Here is a 22,281-nt window from a genome sequence, read left to right on the forward strand (position 1 = left end):
TCGTACAGCATTCTGAATTTTATATAAATTTCAGACATGTCCGAAATAACACACACCATCTTTTGATCCAGCAGCCGCTATGAATTAAGACACAAAGCAATTACAGACATTGGCTGCGAGTGGGCATTGATGCAAATCAGTGGGGAAGGTTGAAAATTTGCGCTGAACCGGGATTCGAACCCGGGGTTCCTGCTTACTAGGCAGATGCAGTAACCACTGCACCATCCAGACACAGGGGTTATCGCAATGCATGGAATACAGTAGCACGCCTCCCGTCACACTCGAATTCTCAGCTTATGTAGACAATACTAACGTAGTGTCCCTTGTCCATTCTTCTCATCACTTATGGCGTTTCGCCGATTCCGATAATAGTTAGAGTCTGGTGTGCAATTGCACTGAAGAGATCATTGGCCATCCTAGCCTTAATTGTATATCCTTTTGAACATGTCGGAAAGGACAGACAGTATTTTCATCCAGCAGCCATTACGAATTAAAACACAAAGTAACAACAGACTATATCGCAATTCGGCAAATAATTTCGATCGTCCATGTGTGATGAAGGATTATTTATTTATAGACAAGAATCTACTGTCTTTTACTGCAACAGTATCCGTATCGGGATACTACTGGATAAGCACAACAGCGCAGTATTTAGTTACATGCTTGCTACATTACGAGAATAGTTCCTTCCTTTACAGAAGTTAAAAGTTTTGCTTGCTCTCTTGTTCTAACAGAAAGTAACCACTAAATTATTAAAAGCTGTAGCAAATTAACAAGCATTTGCGATACTATTCCTGAAATCCATGTGTATTCGGAAAGTAAGGTCCGATTTGGCGCGAAATGGAAACCACTCTAGAAATCCGGTGAACCTCTCTGCACTAATGTGTTGGGCAGTGTTTCTAGTATGTTGTGAAGTAGAAACACAAAGGAACACCCATAGCTAAATCGAGACCAGGCAGATCTCATATACTGACGGATAGGGACCATTGAGCATTGTGGAGGGTGACTGTAAAAAATTGCATAAAATCAGAGGAAGGAATCACTGCTACCTGCAGTCCAGCAAGGATACTCATTGTCCGTAAGTAGTTAAAAACCACACCTGGGAAACTGGAGTTGGAAAACGATGATGATGATGATGATGGAGTCAAAAAGAATGGGGTGTAATGATGGAGCAGCTCCTCATAAGACATCCATTTCTTTAGTTCTAAGTAATGCTTGAGATGATGTAAAGAGGGACGCCAGTGGACAAGGGATGACTGAGATCGAGTGATTAGGAGTGATGAATCACGTCATGCCCTGTGGTAATCCGATGGAAGGATTTGGGTTTGGCGAATGCCTGGAGAATGCTACCTGCCATCGTGTGTAGTGCCATTAGTGAAGTATGGAGGAGTTGCTGTTACGATATGGGGAGGGGGGTTTCGTGATTGGGGTATGGGACCCTTATTGCGCTTAAGAAAACGCTAAATGCGGAAAGACACGAGGGTCCTCCACAAATTAAGTTCCTTTTCTATTTCTATCCACGGCAGCGCTACAATAGCAGTTCCGAGCATGCGCGGCAGTTACTCTGACTCAAGAAGAAGACATGTACGCCATTTTCAGATCGCTGTTGTCGACGTGTGCTTTATAGTGCTTCTTTATAATGTCAGCAGTACTTGAAAATGCCACCGCGTGTGATATCAGATCTGTGATTCGTTTTCTAAATGCAAAGAAAGTTGAACCAAAGGAAATTCATCGGCATATCTGCGATGTTTACGGACAAAATGCTATCAGTTCAAATGGCTCTGAGCACTATGGGACTTAACTTCTAAGGTCATCAGACCCCTAGAACTTAGAACGACTTAAACCTAACTAACCTAAGGACATCACACACATCCATGCCCGAGGCAGGATTCGAACCTGCGACCGTAGCGGCCGCGCAGTTCCAGACTGTAGCGCCTTTAACCGCTTGGCCACCATGGCCGGCATGCTATGAGTGATGCAATGGTTAGAAGATGAGTTAGACTGTTCAATGGAGGACATGATCAAGTGCACAATGAAGAACGAAGCGAACGCCCGTCTGTGGTTACTGATGAATTGGTTCACACTTCCGCAAATCCCACGATCACTAATTCATGAAATTGTTACTGAAAAACTGAAATTTCAAAAACTTTGCTCACGTTAGGTACCCAAAATTCTTACTGAACAACACAAAAAACAATGCATGGGCAGTGCACTTCAGTTTTTGACACGCTACAATGAAGAAGGCGATGGTTTTCTTTCTCGGATAGTCACGGGGGATGAAACTTAGGAAACAATACTTCATCCGCAACGAAGGTTAAGTCAAAGCAAATCTTAAAGCCTCGAAAAGTCATTTGCACCGTTTTTTGGGACAGAAAAGGCATTTTGCTGATTGATTTCTTACCACGAGGCCAAACAATCAATTCACATGGTTACTGCGAGACCATTAACACATTGCGCCGCGCAGTACAGAACAAGCGCCGAGGATTACTGTCAAAAGGTTTTTTTTTTTTTTTTTTTCACGATAATGCCCGAACTCACACGGCGAATGTGACCAACCAACTCTTACGGGAATTTCACTGGGACACGTTTGATCATCCTCCGTACAGCCCGGACCTCGCTCCTAGCGACTTTCATTTCTTCTTACACCTAAAATCTGTTCTTGGTGGTCAACTCTTCAACGATGATGACGAGTTGAAAGAATTTGTACCACATGATTGAACGCACAGGCGGCAACCTTCTATGAAGAAGGCATACAGAAACTTGTGCCACGCTGTGACAAGTGCCTACAAAATTTCAGAAGCTGTGTAGAAAAGTAGTTTAACAGTTGCAGTTTTCTGTAAAATAAATATTTTTTCTGTATCTGCACACGTTTGTTTTATGTAACCAAACGGAACTTACTTTGTGGACATACCTCGTATTAAGACATAGGCGTGTAGCAGTGCCTGTCATAGTGTATAGTGCCTAAAGTGAAGCACAAAGCGGGTGGTGTAAAGGGGTATATTTAGTGGTTAGGGTGAGGTCCACTTACTGCCTTAATAGAACTCTAAACGTGGAAGGATCATGAACACACTTCACAGCCATTGTGTACTGAGGAACAGTTCGGAGACAACTACTGTTTGCATGAGTATGACAACGTAACCTGTCACAAAGCAGCATCTGTGAGGCAACAATTTGTGGACAATAACTTTCATAAAATTGGCCGGCCTGCCTAGAGTCCCGGCCTGAACCAAACGGAACACTTTTGGAATGAGCTCGGACGTTGACTTTGCTCCAGACCCCAGTGTCCAACATCACTACCTTTGTTGGTTTCTGCTCGTGATGAATAATGGACTGCAATTCGTCCACAGCATTGAAACATCTCACTGAAAGTCTCCCCCGCAGAGTTCAAGCAGTAGTAAAGACGAACGGTGGACACCTCATAATAATGTCTACTAATAGGTTTTGGGTTGCTTTGATCAGATAGCGTATAACATTACACACGACAACTCCTTGTGTACCACAGAGGTAAAATACACAATGGACTCTATCGCAATCGCATAAACATTGTTATAATAACACTTTAAATATCCATCGGGTTCTGCGTTTTCTAGATCCACATCAATCTTAACAAAAAAAAAAATTTCAAACTTGACAACACTAGATGCAGAAGTAAACAATATGTAAACCTCTTATTTCTTTTGTAACTGTACAAAATGTTCTATGTTGTGAAACTTCCCCTTTGAATGCAAAGAAAGACTGTGCTAGTAAACTTCTGCGTTATTTGATACTGAAACAGCTGAGTGAAACTGAACGTACTCCGACTGTTTTATCTTTATTTGTTCTGATCATTTCTAAACTGGCGCACAATATTTTAGCGCAACGCAATCTGACTTTTAATAATCCCTACAAAAGAAGAGCCCTGACTAACAATAACCTATCCTTCATGAATCACTTACCTCACAAAAATCCTCGTTACTCTCGAACTACTGCAATACAGCGAGCGCCAATACTGTCAGCTAAATAAAAGATTCTAACTACTGAGGGCAATAACTACTGGTAAGCATATAGTTAGCAAATGAAAGATTTTGATAGAGAACAAACAATATATTTACCTTAATAGTGTTCAAAAGTCACTCCACTTCGACAAATTTCCTTTTTCTGACGGACACACGTCCGGTCATATTAACATCTCAAAACTCTGGCATCTGTCTCCCCACATCCACCACTGCTGGTGGCTCACCTTCAACTGCCCAACACTGCACGATTAACTTCCAACAAAGAGTCCAACCAGCCACAGCGCATTCAGCCATATTAATACAGAGCGCTACGTGGCGTTGCCAACATAAAAACCTAAACAGCCTACTTACTGTTGTAGAAGGGGATATGTATACATTCATTTGTTTGGCCCCTGTTGATTATCGATATACGTACGAATACGAGCCTTGTAATTACATATTTGAAAAGCAACTCATGACGAAGAGCAAGACGTTTTTTAATAGATCTGAATGCCCTAACGGAAACTTGAATTACGATCATCTGGTGCAGTGTGAGTCGACATGATCCCTGTCGCCCAGTAGTGGGCGCTCCAGCTTTCATGGTGGACGGCAGGTCGGTGGGAGAGGGCGGTTAAAATAATTTCATTAGGTTTTCATAAAATTTTGATTTAAAGTATTTGGTAACCGAATTTTATTATGTGCTTGAACTTGCTGCAACTACACTTTGCAAATTTTATATCGTGGCATTACTTTCTTACTTTATGAGTCAGTATTACAGCAGAACTGGTATGCAATTGCACTTTGGAGAATTTTACTACTGATAGAGATACAAAAGTGGGTGGTAATTAAAAAAGGCTGACTACCCTTGCTCTGGTGGGCGGCGTAGAAACGTTGATGGTTCACGAGTTGTGTCCTGTCCGCTGTAGTCGAGAGCAGTCGTTGCAAAAAGAATGGGACGAGAGTGATACGGGCCGTCGAGTCTGTTCATTTTCCCCCAATATCAGGGAGCGTTTACGATTGTGCCATGTCAACCCCGGCCGAGCCATGGCTCATTTTGTGACTGGACATCGCTTATCCCACGTCGCTTTCAGAAAGCAATCGTTGCACATGCGGGGAAATTGGTTCCCCGGAACATTTCCTTTTGAAATGCATTAGATATACGCACTAGAACACATAACGCACAATTATACAAAAATAATGGGTCCACTATTCAAAAAAGTCTAGTTCTGTTCTACAAAAAAGTTTTTACAACATTAATAATAGGTTAGTGGCGGGTTGTTATTTCTCCTACAGCTATTTATGAACAGTATATAACATAATTAGATTACGGCAGGATATTGTTCCAAAGCCATGCAGAATTTTTTTACTAACTTACTCAATAGTATTAGTTGTTATGTAACCTAACAAACATCAACTCACATAGCACTCTAACAAACAATACCGACACAGAATGAGATTTTCACTCTGCAGCGGAGCGTGCGCTGATATGAAACTTCCTGGCAGATTAAAACGGTGTGCTGGACCAAGACTCGAACTCGGGACCTTTGCCTTTCGCGGGTAAGTGTTCTGCCATCTGAGCTACCCAAACACGACTCACGCCCCGGCCTCACAGCTTCACCTCACTTCCACACGGTTTTAATCTGCCAGGAAGTTTAATACCGACACAGAGTAGATCCGCATGGACTGAACAAATCGAGTTTTCCGGAAGAGCGATGTTCATGTGGACAATACTAAAATGGGCAGCACCACACGTGGGCACTGGACTTGAAGTTCAATACCCAATCCTCTTCCCCGAGTGATGCTGTTGAAGGGATATCTGTATTTACTCCTTCCTATCTTCATTCATTCACTTCCTAATTTATATCATAAATTTATAAATTCCTGCGTCCAAATACCCGTATTTTCCTTTAGAAATAAGTCTAACTGTAGTAAGTAAATAAAAGTTAACATCAATGTGCAGGAAAAGAACTCACCGCAGCCCCACTTCCATGTGGTGCCGCATGGACAACAGTGCAGGTGGCCTGAACTGCGTAGCACAGTTTTGCTGCGCATGGTGGCCATGGTACTGGCTAAGGGGTCAGTGTGGAACACCACGGCCTGTAAAAGTAATAAGACAGCAGGCCCTAGTAGTCATAATGCAGCTTGAAAGAAGAAAAAAAAATAACAGTCTAGCCCAGTGGTTGTAAAACTGCAGTCCGCCAACCACTTGCGGCCCGAGTCTAGTGCTCGTGCGAGACGCCTCACTCAGCCGTATTTTATAATAATACGCCTCTAGCAACTAACAGCCGAATCCAGAAACGTCAACTACCGCCGGCCGGAGTGGCCGTACGGTTCTAGGCGCTACAGTCTGGAACCGAGCGACCGCTAAGGTCGCAGGTTCGAATCCTGCCTCGGGCATGGATGTGTGTGATGTCCTTAGGTTAGTTAGGTTTAATTAGTTCTAAGTTATAGGCGACTGATGACCTCAGAAGTTAAGTCGCATAGTGCTCAGAGCCATTTGAACCATTTTTCGTCGACTACCATTTACAGCTTCTTCAGAGTGTAGCTTTTATGTTCAGCAACAAACAAAAATACTTGCAGAAAAAGTAATGTTTTAAGACGGACTTAATTTTAATTGGCTTGGGCTAAGTACAGTTGAACGCTACCTCAGGGGAAGAGGGTAAGTAGTCCGGCTGCTGCAGGGTCAGAAGATGCGAGAGGGGGTATGTTTTATTTTTTGTCATCCAGTTCCGACAACTCCCGAACATGCGCGACTCGTACAGTATTGATAAGCTGCTATGGCGTTAAATTCAAGCGGAAAAAACATGGATTCGTGAATGCGCGTGATATAGATGATTATCTTCAAATGCAGATGGGAATATGGCATTAAATTAATCCTAGATTACTAAATCGCCGGCCGCGGTGGCCTAGCGGTTCTAGGCGCTCAGTCCGGAACCGCGCGACTGCTACGGTCGCAGGTTCGAATCCTGCCTCGGGCATGGATGTGTGTGATGTCCTTAGGTTAGTTAGGTTTAAGTAGTTCTAAGTTCTAGGGGACTGATGACCACAGATGTTTAGTCCCATAGTGCTCAGAGCCATTTGAACCATTTTTTTTATTACTAAACCCTCCTAAAGTTTACGATTGCAGTTGGTATCTCTTCTTGGTTTCCGACAATGTGAACATATTAGTGGGACGTGCTCTTGAGTACCTTTTTGGAAAACACAGTTGTTAACAATGGCTGAAATATTTATTGCCTGCCTCCATCGGTTCAAAACAATGGTTCAAATGGCTCTGAGCACTATGGGACTTAACTTCTGAGGTCATCAGTCCCCTAGAACTTAGAACTACTTAAACCTAACTAACCTAACGACATCACACACATCCATGCCCGAGGCAGGATTCGAACCTGTGACCGTAGCGGTCGCGCGGTTCCATACTGAAGCGCCTAGAACCGCTCGGCCACACCGGCCGGCTCCATCGGTTCGCTGGTAGAGATGTCCTTGTAAATATTGCTTTTCTAATAGTCGGCACACGTGTTTTATCACTTAGAATTTATCCAGTTTGGCATCGTAGGTGCAAAATATCATGCAGTTATAGTTAGAAGGGTATTAGCTTGTATCACATTGGCCTTATTCAGTGCTAATCTCGTCTTTTGCTACTGAAATTAACATAGTATGGGTAGTACTGAGTTTGATATTGACGCTAACATACTGGGAGGAATCGAATGAAGAACTCCTCGGTGACTGTCAAAGCAATCACAAGACGCTCTACTCATTTTGTATACAAAATATTCCTGGAGTCATAAGAATTACAGTAATTTGTAACTAGTGCGTAGCGTAAATTATTACTTCTTTCCCACAACATTTCGAGCAGTAAAATTCTCAGGACATTTTGTACTTATTTTGCATGTAACGTCCAACTGGAGATTTAACAATTGTAATTAACTAGTGTATAACCTATAAATTATGACTTCCTCTGAATAAAATTTGGAGCAGTAAAATTTACGATGGTTTTGCGGTAATGTAACATTATTTCCCCCTTTGGTTAAGGCTGCTGTAGTACAACGCAGTCAGTAGAAGAAATTGACACTGAAATATTTGGTAAACACATGCTATCGTGTCTCAGGCTGCATAATGTGTTTAAATATAAGTACAATTACTGTTATTGTCCGCCCCCGGTAGCAAAGTGGTCAGCGCGGCAAAATGTCAATCCTAAGGGCCCAGGTTCGATTCCCGGCTGGGTCGGAGATTTTCTCCGCTCAGGAACTGGGTGTTGTGTTGTCCTAATCATCATCATTTCATCCCCATCGACACGCAAGTCGCCGAAGTGGCGTCAAATCGAGAGACTTGCACCCGGCGAACGGTCTACCCGATGGGAGGCCCTCGTTACACGACATTTACATTTTTTTACTGTTATTATGTCATCATCCTCTCTCACAGACAACATAACAACATTTCGTCAGGCAAATACAGCGTCAAGTTCGGGGTCGCTGAGGGCAGCAACAATCTCAAACAGAGAATAGTCAACACGAAGTGTCCCGAACGGCGCCGATCTTTAACGATCAACACCGCGGGTCGGCGGCCAAGTTATCGCGCCCTTACTATAGCTAGTTTACTGGGGGCTCATAACCTAATAATTTACGTAGGACACCAATTAATAATAAAAACGGTACATATGCGGCCTGAGGTACCGCCTCGCAGTATCAGTGTTGGCTCTTGAGCATAAAAATTTGACGACTGGTCTAGACGCAAGAGAGCCTCAGTGTTGTGTGGACGACACGTCTGACCTTCCAGCTGTCTCAACAGCTGCTACATCAGCAAGGGCGCTGAGCGTCGTCTTCTGGGGCTGACGTAGCGTCTGCACGGGACGCCGCCAACGCAGTATCTCCCACGTGAGAGCGTGTTGGCCGGCAGTAAGCCATTCATTCCACAGTTCGTCTAATTTTCCTTCCTTCCGCCGGAAAATGCTATGTTATTTGCTATCCTCAGTTTCGGTATTTGTTCACATTCTACAATTATTGCTATATAACACAGAGGCTGTAAGGTAGTGATGTCATTTTGATTTTTGTAAGTTGTCAATGACCACATCGGAGAGAGTGCAAGTTTGTTCACAGGCAAACATTACTAGACTGGCAACATGGAGGTAAAAAAGAGTAGGGAGGTGTCATTACGTCACGAACTTGAAGCCGATGTCCACCATCTTAACTAGCCCAAAACATAAGGTTCACCGCATTCATACCTCCATAGTTCACTGCAGTACTTTCCCGTGACGTCACTCTGACGTTCCCGTGCCCAGTTTCGAGCGTGTTGGGTGCTTTGATTGTCTGGAGACATAGTTATTTCGTCAAAAATGGCAGCTTGCGTTGTTTATGGGTGTACTAATCAATCCAGTCGTAATCTAAAGTTTAAAGAAATCACGTTTCATTCGTAAATGGAGCAATTCAAGCAATATTTTCTTTCGTATAGCCTACATAAATTATTGTTGCACTGTTTACTTCTATTGTAATGGTTTTATTTCTGTCATTTCACTTTAGATTTGCCTTACTTCACTCAGTGTCCGTTCTCTGCTTTCCTGTGGTTCTCATTCCCTCCCAAGTCGCAAACGCTCCAGCATCCGAACCACAGTGTAAAAATGGTCTCATCCCCGCACAACACACGGCTACGTAACCGTGATGATGGTTGTGGCATCATCTGATGCTGTAAATTCCTCTTGCCAATAATTACTATTCATTATTCACATTTCCTCCCTCTTCAAAAAAGATTCTGGCTAAAACAGCCGGAGACGGCAGTCATGTGAGCGTTGAGTTTTGTGTGTGTGATTGTATGAATGTTTGTGTATGCTGTGCTTCCCTTCTGAAGAAGGCTTTGGCTCAAAATTTATGTGAATACGCTTTTCGTCGTGACTGCCATCTGCTCGGCGTGTGAGTAGCATTGTACTCGTTTCACAGTATAGTTATTCGCTCAACAAGCTTGTTGTAAGAAATCACTGCACTTCAACAGGAACAATGAAGTTTGTCAGTAATAATGTGATAAGCAACTGATCTTGAAACTTGTGGAAATTTCTGATGCAGTTCGTCAATAGTGAAGCGCCTGTTTTGGTCAATTGCGTCGTTAGCTTTTTGTATCAAGTGTTCACTCATGACAGTAGACCGTCCAGACCGTTCTTCATAATGAACATTTGTCCTTCCTCCACTAGACAGCATACACCATTTACGCACATCTCCATCATCCGTTACACCTTCACCATAAACTTCAACAAGCTGCTGGTGAATTTCAGTACGACGAACTTGTTTTGCATTTAAGAACCGAATAACCGAGCGCACATCACAATCGGCGGGATTACTTATTGACATGGCGAGAAACGAAGCACCAACACCGGCAGAGACGTAAAACGTTATGGCGGCGTAGTGAGAGACCGGCCAAGAGTGGCCGACCGTCAACGGACGTTACGTGACAGGATGTGCGGACACGATGGCCTGTCGGTTCTTACTTTAAAAATGACTTTCGTATATGCAGCACATTCGTAATGAAATAGTGACCAACGCCGCACAGGCGTGGGTATTGTTGGTCGGGAAGTCCAGTTCTTACACCATGTTATTTCCGTCTTTACGGCAATCTGAAGGAACTTATCGGGGGGGGGGGGGGGGGGGGAGGATATATTTTCTAACGATATTTTCCGATGAGGAAGCTCGTACAAGAATTCTCGAATGGCTCCGTGACCAAGGAGCGGATTTGTATCGTCGGGGAAATGAAAGAGTGGTAGACCGTGCCGGCCGCGGTGGCCGTGCGGTTCTGGCGCTGCAGTCCGGAACCGCGGGACTGCTACGGTCGCAGGTTCGAATCCTGCCTCGGGCATGGGTGCGTGTGATGTCCTTAGGATAATTTAGGTTAAGTAGTGTGTAAGCTTAGGGACTGATGACCTTAGCAGTTAAGTCCCATAAGATTTCACACACATTTGGACATTTTGGACCAATAAAAGAGCGCCTAATACCCTTCCTCCTCACCCACATATCCAATGACAGCACTCCTCTATAGTACATAAGTAACCAGACTAGTGCTCATTCAGTACTTTTGTGATCCAGTGTGTGCTATTTTGTTTTGTGTGCGCTAATTTTTTACGGCTTTTATCTGCATTTTACAGTCGCCCCCTTTTTGACTGTTCCCTTACGTACTGTTACCCCCTTTTTGTGTATATGTACACCGTATTTTCTCCTTTCTGTTCTTTCAAATGTCTTACTTTGTATAATTCATGTCTTTCGGCTGAAGAGCGGCGCATATGCTGCTGCCAGCCCGCCCCAGATGGGGCGCTGAAATACAATAAAGGGAAAAAATGCTCATTCAGCAGTTTATCAGTACACCCTGAAGAAGACGTCGGCAATGGTCGCCGAAACGTCGGAATTTTATAGTTGGCAATGCGGCCTGAAACCCAGAAGAATTTTATTGACTGTGACAACGGCCGCGGAATCGGACGTTTACACAGTCCAAGCATCTGCCTTTAACGATTTAGGGAAATCACAAAAGATATAAATTTGGATGGCCGGTCGAGGATTTGAATCGCCGTCCTCCCGAATGCTAACGCAGTACCTTATCACTGATCCATCTCTTTCGGTGCGAACCGTTATGAATTGCGTGTCAACGAGTATTTTTATTCTGTTATTGTGTTTGTGTTTTCTACCAAAAAATCCGGGTCTTCAATATTTCACTACATGTTCGGCTTCATTCTTATAACGTCTGCCAGCTGATATTTCTCAATACCTGTGTTACACTTTTACGTGAAGCAAATCGGCCTACGATTGCTAACTGCCCTTTGTACATTCACGATGCCCCCAGTGAGACCAACCAGATTTGGATGTCACAAACTTTAACAGTATTTCAGGTCTCGTAAGTGTTTTGAAGGAGATTTCGTTGGCACATAGACTTTATTTTCGCATTATCGTACCAATAAATCACTGACTGTTGTCTCAAATAAGCCGCGGACAGGCGAGAAGCGGCCATCTTAAGACTGATTTTGGCGTAGACTCTGATAACGTTGGCTTCAGTATCTTACTCTCGAAAAATTAAAACATACCTGATAAATGGGTATCGTCCACGTGTTGGAGGAGTCATCACGGAAAAAGGTGCTCTCCACGGTCCCCCAGGCTTCAGTCCTTACTGGGCTGCTTCCCTCTATCAATGATACCTCATCTCCGTTACAATTTTACGACTGTGACACATTGTAACCATGTTCAACTCTACCCGAGTGCCAGCTCCAAGAATATCAGTTCTATTTTAAAGCGTGAAAGATGACATCTGTTTAGTATCAAAACTATCTAACAGGGTGAAAAAGAGTGAGGGTAATAACTTTATTTCTATTCCATTTTTGAGGAACCTATCATACAAGATACGGAAGACTTGTACACAAGCAATACGGTTACAGAGTTGCCTTTTCCGCAAATAATAGCTTGAAACAAAGAGTGATTCATACTATTGGGGCACAGAAAGAACTTGGCACTAAATCCGGAGTTTACAAAATTACTTGTAACGACTGCCCCAACTATTACATTGGACAGACAGGTAGACCCATTAAAGTAAGATATAAGAAACACATGTTAGGTAAAAACGGGGAAAACGTGCACAGTTCCACGTTCGCTGAGCATCTATTGCTCTTACAGCATACACCACGCAAACTGGGTGACGTAGAATTGCTACACGAAGTGAGTAAGGGCTACAAACTGGACCTGCTCGAGGAATTAGAGATTTTCAAGCATCTGTCTCAAAAAGATTGTTTTATTTTATCGGACAGGCGCAGCTTAGAAACAAAAAAAAAATTTGGATAGTTTCGAACCCCTCCTTGCTCTAATGTAATATAGTGTGGCTGACTAGGGGCTAGTTTTCTTGTCTGTTGATGCTGCTGAGATGCTCCTTTCCTGGTTTGTTGAAATTTTTTGTATTTATGATGCTTGCTCTTCACGGTTTTCGATGTGTATGTGTGGTTTAAATGATTCTGTTATGTTTTTTATTCACGACGACAGATGGCTTCGTTTTACTACAACATTTTGTGCGTTTTCGCTAGTATGTATCCTAGTCTTTAAGTTACGCGAGATTGCCGCGCATAACACTAGTGCCCTCTCTCGTTAGATGTGTTCCTTAGCGCAAACTTCGCCTGCTTGACTCTAAGACACAGGCAAGTTGGTTTCATATTTTCTATTGTATGTAGGGTCTTAAATGGTTCTGATATGTTTTATTTATTAAGACAGAGGATTTGAATTAGCACAACTATTAAAATTTTGATGCGTATGAGTATGTATCCCCGGGTTTCAATGAGCGCGAGTGTCTGGCGCATACCCCAAGTGCCCTCTCTCGGTGAAACTGTCTGCCCTAGGGCTTCCACACCCTCTCTCTGTTATGGTGTCAAGTTTTTTTGCTAATGAAGGTGTCTTCCTGTTCAGGCGTATTTTTTGTTTCTGATGAAGGTATATTTAGATATACCGAAACCGTGGTCAAGGATTTCAACAAATCTTTATACTGCAACTGTTTGACTGTTATCATTTACCGTGAAACCAGTCAAGAGGATCACAAAACCTCGGTCTCAGACTAATACCTACGAAGCCATAGGTGGCCCTTATGCCGCAAATAAAGCTGATCAACAAACATTTTCGTCAAGCACTTCTTCCTGCAATCCTTGATGTACCCAGTTCCTCGATCAAAAGACGGTAAAATATTTCAGCTAATCATGTATAAACATGTAAATTGAGGAGAATAGATTGTCACAGCATACAGAAAATCTGTCTCTAATTTATATGATATTCAAAAGGTTAAAAAATGTTGCCACCTAAAATAAAATAAAAACTAGCTCAGACGTTAGCATAGCCAAATGTCAACTACTGTGATGTAGTGCAATACATTCCTGACGACCTGAACGCTTTTGTATAAAGTGTGTGTGACATTCGATTGTTTGATGGTGTTAGTCGTTCCTGGGCACATTTAAGGTACATGTGACCAAATAGCGTAAATTAATTTTACCCGCTCAATTTTCTTTATTAGCTTCTTTGCCACTCAGTATCTCTCCCCGCTCATTAAATGTCTCTCGTCATTCTTTAACTGCTACACAATACTGTATGCGTGTTAGCGTCTTGGAAACATCTATACATAACACTATGTATGACTATACTTTGTCTCCTTGTCTGTTTCAGCGATACGACTGTGGAGCAACTTAATAGTAACCTTCGTCTTATCTAAAACTGCTCTGTATTCAAGAGGTGGTTAAATCATATTGTCACGTATTCACATCAGCAAGGGTCCATATTGGCGTATCTTAAATGTTTTCCTTCTTTTCAACAATAAACTGCATCTAAATACCTCATTTCCCATTTTCGTCGGTTGCCTGTTGAACATATTACCCAGAAAACCATTGCTAATGCGAAACCATACGGAATTCTGGAGGGGATTACAGGTACTCATCCTAGGTGATCCGCTCCTATCCACCAATGAATCAGTATCACTGACATTGTCATCACACTCCCAGCATTTTTCTTTCCTGTCTGCTTCTGTTGCTTTTCTTTTATCTTCGATCAATTATTTTATTTCTTCACTATTATTTCCAGGTTTTCAACACACTATTTGGCGTCTCAGGATTTAATCTTTCGGTAATGTTGTCAACCATTTCTCATACCATATGATTAAAACTTTCTGGTAGATTAAAACTGTGGTCAGGACCGAGACTCGAACTCGGTACCTTTGCTTTTCGCGGGTAGATGCTCTACCAAAGAAACTCCCGTCTTTTGGCTGTCAGTCGTTAGTCTTATATCTCCACCACAACTGCGAAGATAACAAGGACTTCTTAAAGAATTTATAAAAATTCAAAACAATCAACAACTTCATTTTGATTCGTCCTCTGATTGCATAAATATTAAAGGACTCCATTCTAGAAAACCATTTGCTGACCATTCTAGAAAACCATTTGCTGAAGCTCTGAGCCTAAGAAATTACAACCTTGATATTGTGCAACATCAAAAGAAAGCCTGGGAAAATAGTGTAACTGCAGATCTCAACAAATTCCGATTCATCCCTGAAAAACCGACTGACTTTGACCACCCAAAAAGCAGTCCTGGGTAACTCTAAACCGAATTAGAGCCAACCATGGCAAATTTGCTTTCTCATTTTGCAGGCTGCCTCTCCTAAGAGACATCAGGCACATTTTCTCTGGTGGTTCAACAGATATTTGCCATTTAGTGTTTGCATTGTGTAGCCGGAGTCAGCCCAGACAAGTAGTGCTTATCGTGTCTTTCACGCGACACCCATTGTCGACGGATGGAATCGGTTTGTTTCACGTTACGAACAAAATTATTTTTAAACCGGAACTTTACTTGCTCATTCTATAGAGCGGCCCCAGATTAGTGCGATATTTGTTTTCTCTATACGCATTAACAGGCACAGTAAAATTCGAAGAATAACCAGAACACTGCCCTAACCCGTGCTAGCTGCAGCGCTACTGAGAAGGGAAACTCCCCATCGCACCCACCTCAGATTTAGTGGTAAGAGCGCCCAGCGGACAGCCCGTCCAAACGTGAAAACAGGACAACGCTGTACTGAACTGTGAAAAAAGAAGCATAATAGAAACAGTGAACGGTCCAAGCTCAAGAAATGCATTATAGAGCAGCCGGAAAGGGTAGCGGCGATATAATTAAACCTTCTAAGTACGACCGTGAAGCAAAAAGGCAGACACTCCAGCATATAGTGCAGACATCTTCACTAACAGGCTACACCGGGCAATTTGAAGCCTTCTTGAATACAACTCATAGTTCATTTAACTGTATTTCTGACGTAGATGTTTCCATATGGCTGTTATTCTTAATTTATGTTCAATGGTGTGATTTGTAATAACGCCATACGATGAATAACTACCATGAGTGAAAGGAATAAGGCTGTTTCCCAATAAGAATCACAGCGCACACCATCGACATTCGCACTGTTGTGCAAGTATTTTCATTGCATCTGGGCGTAAGAAATAAAACGAAATGCAATCACTGTGTAATGAGCAACCAAAGCCAGAGGCCCCTTGTGCCAAAATACTCACAAGGGAAATTCTCCATCGCATCCCCCTCAGATTTAGTGGTAGATAGCCCAGTTCATATCCTGTCAAACGACAACACAGATCGAGCGTGCAAACAGGAAGAAAGTGTACTGAACTGTGAAAAAAGAAGCAAAATAGAAAGAGTGAACGATCCAAGTTCAAGATGTGCAACACCGAGCGAGTTCGGGTAGCCACAGCGTCGTGGTTATAAGGTCACGGTGTTGAACGGCAAAGGGGAGATCGATCTTCAAATATCCTTAGTGCCCCATATTTTTTCACTCAAAATTATGAGCTGTCCGTCCTGCCTTTTACGTGTCTGTCGCTGTATTCAGATTAGTATTTGTGTCGGGGTGTAACGTCCATTTCTAACAGGGAGGTGTAAGGAAGGGCCGTCCTATTCGTTCTACACAAGTACCACATGTTACGACTCTTGCGTTTCGATGTGGAAGTTTTGACTCTAGAACTCTTTGTTGTTCACATCCGTTTATTTGCTGTTTTCATTTCTCTGAAGAGGTCTGTGCTGCATCTCGCCTGCTCTCACTATTCATAAAGTTTACTTACAACAGTAATATATTCTTACCACATGACCCATATTCTGTCTGTAAGCAATGTATAGTACTGCAGTTGACAAGACTACGGAAGGATAACGAACATGTCAATGAGCGGACGGAAAATTCATAATTTTGTGGAAAAAAAATGAGGGGAGAGGGAGATTTGAACACGGGTCTTCCGCTTTGCAGTTCAAAACCGTGATCACACAACCACGACGCAGTGTTTCTTGCAATTCGCTCAATGTTGCACATCTCTGCCTTGGACCGTTCACTGTTCCTGTTTTGCTTCTTTATCCACAGTTCCTTTCACCCTTTCATGCTTGATCTGTGTTCAGGTTCTGACGGGCTATCCACTGTGCCATTTTACCACTATATCTCAGGCGATTTGCGATGGGGAGTTTCCCTTGTGTGGTGTCACCGCCAGACACCACACTTGCTAGGTGGTAGCCTTTAAATCGGCCGCGGTCCGTTAGTATACGTCGGACCCGCGTGTCGCCACTGTCAGTGATTGCAGACCGAGCGCCGCCACACGGTAGGTCTAATTTAGAGAGACTCCCTAGCACTCGCCCCAGTGGTACAGCCGACTTTGCTAGCGATGGTTCACTGACTACATACGCTCTCATTTGCTGAGACGACAGTTTAGCATAGCCTTCAGCTACGTCATTTGCTACGACCTAGCAAGGCGCCATATTCTTCAAGAATGTATTCTGAACTGATAATATTGTGAATCATGTACCGTCAAGAGCGACGTTCATCATTAATGGATTAAAGTTAAGTATCAAACTAATTTCGTCCGCTTTCTGAATTCTAATTCCTTGTCATGTTCCAGACGTCACGTCAGTATAGTTCTTTCCTCCTCAAGCCAGCCTGCGTAAGCTAAAACGCGTGCATTTCGGCCTCCACTCGTAACACGGTGTTGGCTCTTATGCCAACACAACACCTTGTCAGAGAATATGCTTGACCAACTTCAGAAATTTTGTCAGTGGAATTCGAATTCACACCGTAAATTTCGGTGACCTAACATCACAGCGTCGTGTCTGTGGAAATGAACTCCTGTCACTTGCTCACCGGAGCAGCAGCGAGGAACTGACCTGGCAGTCGAGCAAGCAGCGCGCAGCGCCGTCGAAGTTGCGCGATGCGCGCCGGGGCGCGCCCTCTGCGGAAGCAGCAAGCAGCAGCAGAGGCAGCAGCAGAGACAGCAGCGGGGCGGTGCGGTCCATTGCGCTCAGCGCGGCGATCTGTGGACAACTGGGGCCGCGGCAGCGGACGGGCAGACCGCCGGCCAGAGAACGCGGCCGCAGCGGACGCCCCACCGCGCCGCCACGCCTGCTCCTCAGCCCGCTTTCGCAACCCACACGCATATACTCTCTCCTCTCTGTCTCCTCATACACGAACAGTTTGTCAAATTCTACTATGTTAGAGAAATATTTAACCGTGTCCAGTGCTATTTGACGCGTCTGTCAAACATACAGCGTGTTCGACGTGTTTGCCAGAAATTTTGATTGCCAGAAAACTGACAACAATGCGGACGTTGTTCGTGTTGCTGTTTCGTGGTATTCGTGTCGTGAAAAATAGTTTTATTACAATTTATCTCACTGTATCGTCGACCGGTTCTAAGCGCTTCAGTCTGGAACCGCGCTGCTGCTACGGTCACAGGTTTGAATCCTCCCTCGGGCATGAAGGTGTGTGATGTCCTCAGGTTAGATAGGTTTAAGTGCGCTACTGGCCATTAAAATTGCTACATCAAGAAGAAATGCAGATGATAAACGGGTATTCATTGGACAAATATATTATACCAGAACTGACATGTGATTACATTTTCACGTAATTTCGGTGCGTAGATCCTGAGAAATCACTATCCGGAACAACCACCTCTGGCCGTAATAACGGCCTTGATACGCCTGGGCATTGAGTCAAACAGAGCTTGGATGGCGTACAGGTACAGCTGCCCATGCAGCTTCAACACGATACCACAGTTCATCAAGAGTAGTGACTGGCGTATTGTGACGAGCCAGTTGCTCGGCCACCATTCACCAGACGTTTTCAATTGGTGAGAGATCCGGAGAATGTGCTGGCCACAGCAGCAGTCGAACATTCTCTGTATCCAGAAAGGCCCGTACACAACCTGCAACATGCGGTCGTGCATTATCCTGCTGAAATGTAGGATTTCGCAGGGATCGAATGAAGGGTAGAGCCACGGGTCGTAACACATCTGAAATGTAACGTCCACTGTTCAAAGTGCCGTCAATGCGAACAAGAGGTGACCGAGACGTGTAACCAATGGCACCCCATACCATCACGCCGGGTGATACCCCAGTATGGCGATGACGAATACACGCTTGCAATGTGCGTTCACCGCGATGTCGCCAAACACGGATGCGACCGTCATGATGCTGTAAACAGAACCTGGATTCATCCGAAAAAATGACGTTTTGCCATTCGTGCACCCACGTTCGTCTTTGAGTACACCGTCGCACGCGCTCCTGTCTGTGATGCAGCGTCAAGGGTCACCGCAGTCATGGTCTCCGAGCTGATAGTCCATGCTGCTGAAAACGTCGTCGAACTGTTAGTGCAGATGGTTGTTGTCTTGCAAAACGTCCCCAACTCTTGACTCAGGGATCGAGACGTGGCTGCACGATCCGTTACAGCCATGCGGATAAGATGCCTGTCATCTCGACTGCTAGTGATACGAGGCCGTTGGGATCCAGCACGGCGTTCCGTATTACCTTCCTGAACCCACCGATTCCATATTCTGCTAACAGTCATTAGATCCCGACCAACGCGAACAGCAATGTCGGGATACGATAAACCGCAATCGCGATAGGCTACAATCCGACCTTTATCAAAGTCGGAAACGTGATGGTACCCATTTCTGCTCCTTACACGAGGCATCACTGCAACGTGTCACCAGGCAACGCCGGTCAACTGCTGTTTGTGTATGAGAAATAGATTGGAAACTTTCCTCATGTCCGCATGTTATAGGTGTCGCCACCGGCGCCAACCTTGTGTGAGTGCCCTGAAAAGCTAATCATTTGCATATCACAGCATTTTCTTCCTGTCTTTTAAATTTCGCGTCTGTAGCACGTCATCTTCGTGGAGTAGCAATTTTAATGGCCAGTAGTGCAGTTCTCAGTCTAGGAGACTGATAACCTCAGATGTTAACTCCCATAGTGCTTAGAGCCATTCATCTTACTCTATAGTATTTCCATAACTATGGAAACTACGGTCGTGGATGAAAACATAGCACCACTGAAACTTACAAAATTAGTGGAGGTATCGCAGCTTTCTCACCCATATGTTACGCAGGATTAGGTTAACAATAAAAATCAGTATGCTACGCAACAACATAAAAATGAAAGCGCAATGAAATAAATAAAGTTGGTTATGCACTCACGCACGATGTAACCTATATATTTTACTGATCTGTGATTGAAAGACCAAAGAGAACATAATAAATTTCCGCATACTCGTATCTTCCTTTTCAGTTTGAAGTCTAAATAATTCTAAACGAGTTATCAAATGTTTCACTGTCCATTAGCAGAAAGTTGATTTATCAGGTTCCGAGAGTAACTTTTCCTGTAACAGGTTTTCCTGTTTATGTTTCTCTCTCAGTTTGAACCATCTCCTGGACCAGCGTCTCGTTTTCTTCTTCTTCTTCTTCTTTTCCTCGTTAAAAGAGAGTGCCAGAGTTAATGTTATAAATGCTTTATCTACGTTTGTAACCATTCTCAGTAGTGTCAAAATGCAGCATACACAAACAACGTCTGCTTCAAAACTGAGGCTGCTTGAGAAATCTGTTGCTAGATAAGAGCGATTTTGGCAATCGAGTTCGATCCTGTAAGAGGCACTTTAGAGGGTTAGCCCACACACACATAATATAGACAGTTGTCGTTATCATACCGCGGTCGGTCGACTGATGGCGCATCCATTTGCAGGCGTCTTCTGGGGTACTCTACAATTTATTTTTACCTCACGTGCAGCATATTTAGAAAAATTTTTCTTCGATGGTTAAATCTTGTGTAGTTTTTGGTTGCACCGAAAGATACACGAAAGGAAGTAATGTTTCGTTCCACAGGCAAACTTGTTTAATCCTGTAGTAGGCGCACCATGTTTCCTACCGTTAGCAATTGCTGCGGACTGTCAGTCCGCATGAAGATAAATATAGATTTATAAGTAAAAATCAACAAAGTAATTGAGTATACGCAATTTACTGTGCTTACATTTTAATTTGCCAAGTAAAAACCTTTTATAAAGGTATAAAGTCTGTCCAGTTCCACTGAAACTGTAAGTCCCTTACTGAATTACATCTGTTTCATATCGACGAACAGATACGGTATAATAATATCGCAAACAGGATGAAATTTACACACGGGTTACCACAGTAATTCAGGTAATGTTATTCAACCGTAGTCTTCCCTTTTTCTTAAAAAAAATTGCAAGCACCTTTCTCGAGATTATGTCAGTGAATTTACAGGCTGATGTCAAGGAGTGATGTTACCAAACAAATGCGAACGATGTTAAGTTTGAGTGTATTTCTGTGTGGCTAAATACTGCGAACTGAATGATATGGATCATCATATATCTACGTTGTAAAAATACGTTGTACCTCAGATCTAAAATTCGGTGGTTGACGAAGACTTCGAGACAGCAAAATATTGATATGTAGCACGCTACAAGAGCTTTCTCTATGACGAACGTTTTCTGATATAGTATTGTGCTTACAATTTGCACACTATTTCACTCTTTGTGCTCGATTCAGCTAAAGTTGTTGAACACGAACGGTTTTTTATGCAACAAAGCGGTAATTATGGATACAAATAAATGTCATTTCTTATGAAAGCACAGTGAAACGTGTCACACGTATTGTCAAGGAACCATCAGAAAATTAACTGCTCCCCACCAAACCAATATTTTGTCCTCATCTCCCATGTCAGCGGTAAGGCAAATGACTCGCAGTGCAACAAATCAGCAAATCATTGACGAACGGTAATTATATCGCCTGTAAAAAGAAAAAACTATCAATACACCTTCTTGTCCAAATCTTTTCTACGCTTTCACCTGACCAAATGTAAAAGTAATAACCAAAGCATTAATATTGGGACTTTTCGAGAAATTAGGTTAACAGCATTACTGCATGCGTACAACAGGTCTTTCCGTTAAAATTGATGCTTGTATTCAGAGCTATAAGTAAGGATAAATGTAACTGTCAGCTCCACTTCACATAGTACGTAATGACAGAAACACGTCTTTTTGCCCTTAGTCACGTTGCGGTACAGATAGGTCCGTGCCCGGTCCATAATATGTATCTTCGGTCTAAGGGGTATACATCTTCAGTAGTCAATAATATTATTCTTCTTGTCTTATTTTAAGTCAGTACTGCAATGCCCTCCTATGATTCAGACCACTTTTTCTATTTGTCAAACACATCTTTCGGCTTGAAAGTTAAAATTTAGGATCAGCCGCTCACAATGCAGAAGTACTAATTTACGCGTTTCGAAGGTACTGTACATCCCTTAGTCATAAAAGATATCTTCAGATAATAATCTTCATTGCCTGAATGAACGTTTGCTAATGATTTTCATGCGATGAACATTATCATGTGAAGATATTTCTGATGAAGATATGTACCTTGGAAACGCGTTAAATTAAAGCTATTGCGTTGTGACTGATTGCAGCTACATTTTAGTTTTCAAGTTTACTACAGCCACGACCTCATACCCAATCA

At 43.1% G+C, this 22,281-nt stretch overlaps 1 protein-coding gene across 2 annotated transcripts in view; it reads right to left on the minus strand.

Annotated features, from left to right (window-relative positions):
* The window catches only part of LOC126473350 (macrophage colony-stimulating factor 1 receptor-like), a 326,467-nt gene extending 308,674 nt beyond the window's left edge, over positions 1-17,793 (minus strand). For both annotated transcript variants that reach the window (XM_050100347.1, XM_050100348.1), the window contains exon 1: positions 17,648-17,793. In XM_050100347.1, coding sequence (XP_049956304.1) covers positions 17,648-17,776 — 129 coding nt within the window. In that variant the 5' untranslated portion in view covers positions 17,777-17,793. The remainder of the gene's footprint in view (positions 1-17,647) is intronic.
* Between the last annotated feature and the right edge of the window lie 4,488 nt (positions 17,794-22,281).

This window comes from Schistocerca serialis, chromosome 4 (genome assembly GCF_023864345.2).
Source record: "Schistocerca serialis cubense isolate TAMUIC-IGC-003099 chromosome 4, iqSchSeri2.2, whole genome shotgun sequence".
Lineage (NCBI taxonomy): Eukaryota > Metazoa > Arthropoda > Insecta > Orthoptera > Acrididae > Schistocerca > Schistocerca serialis.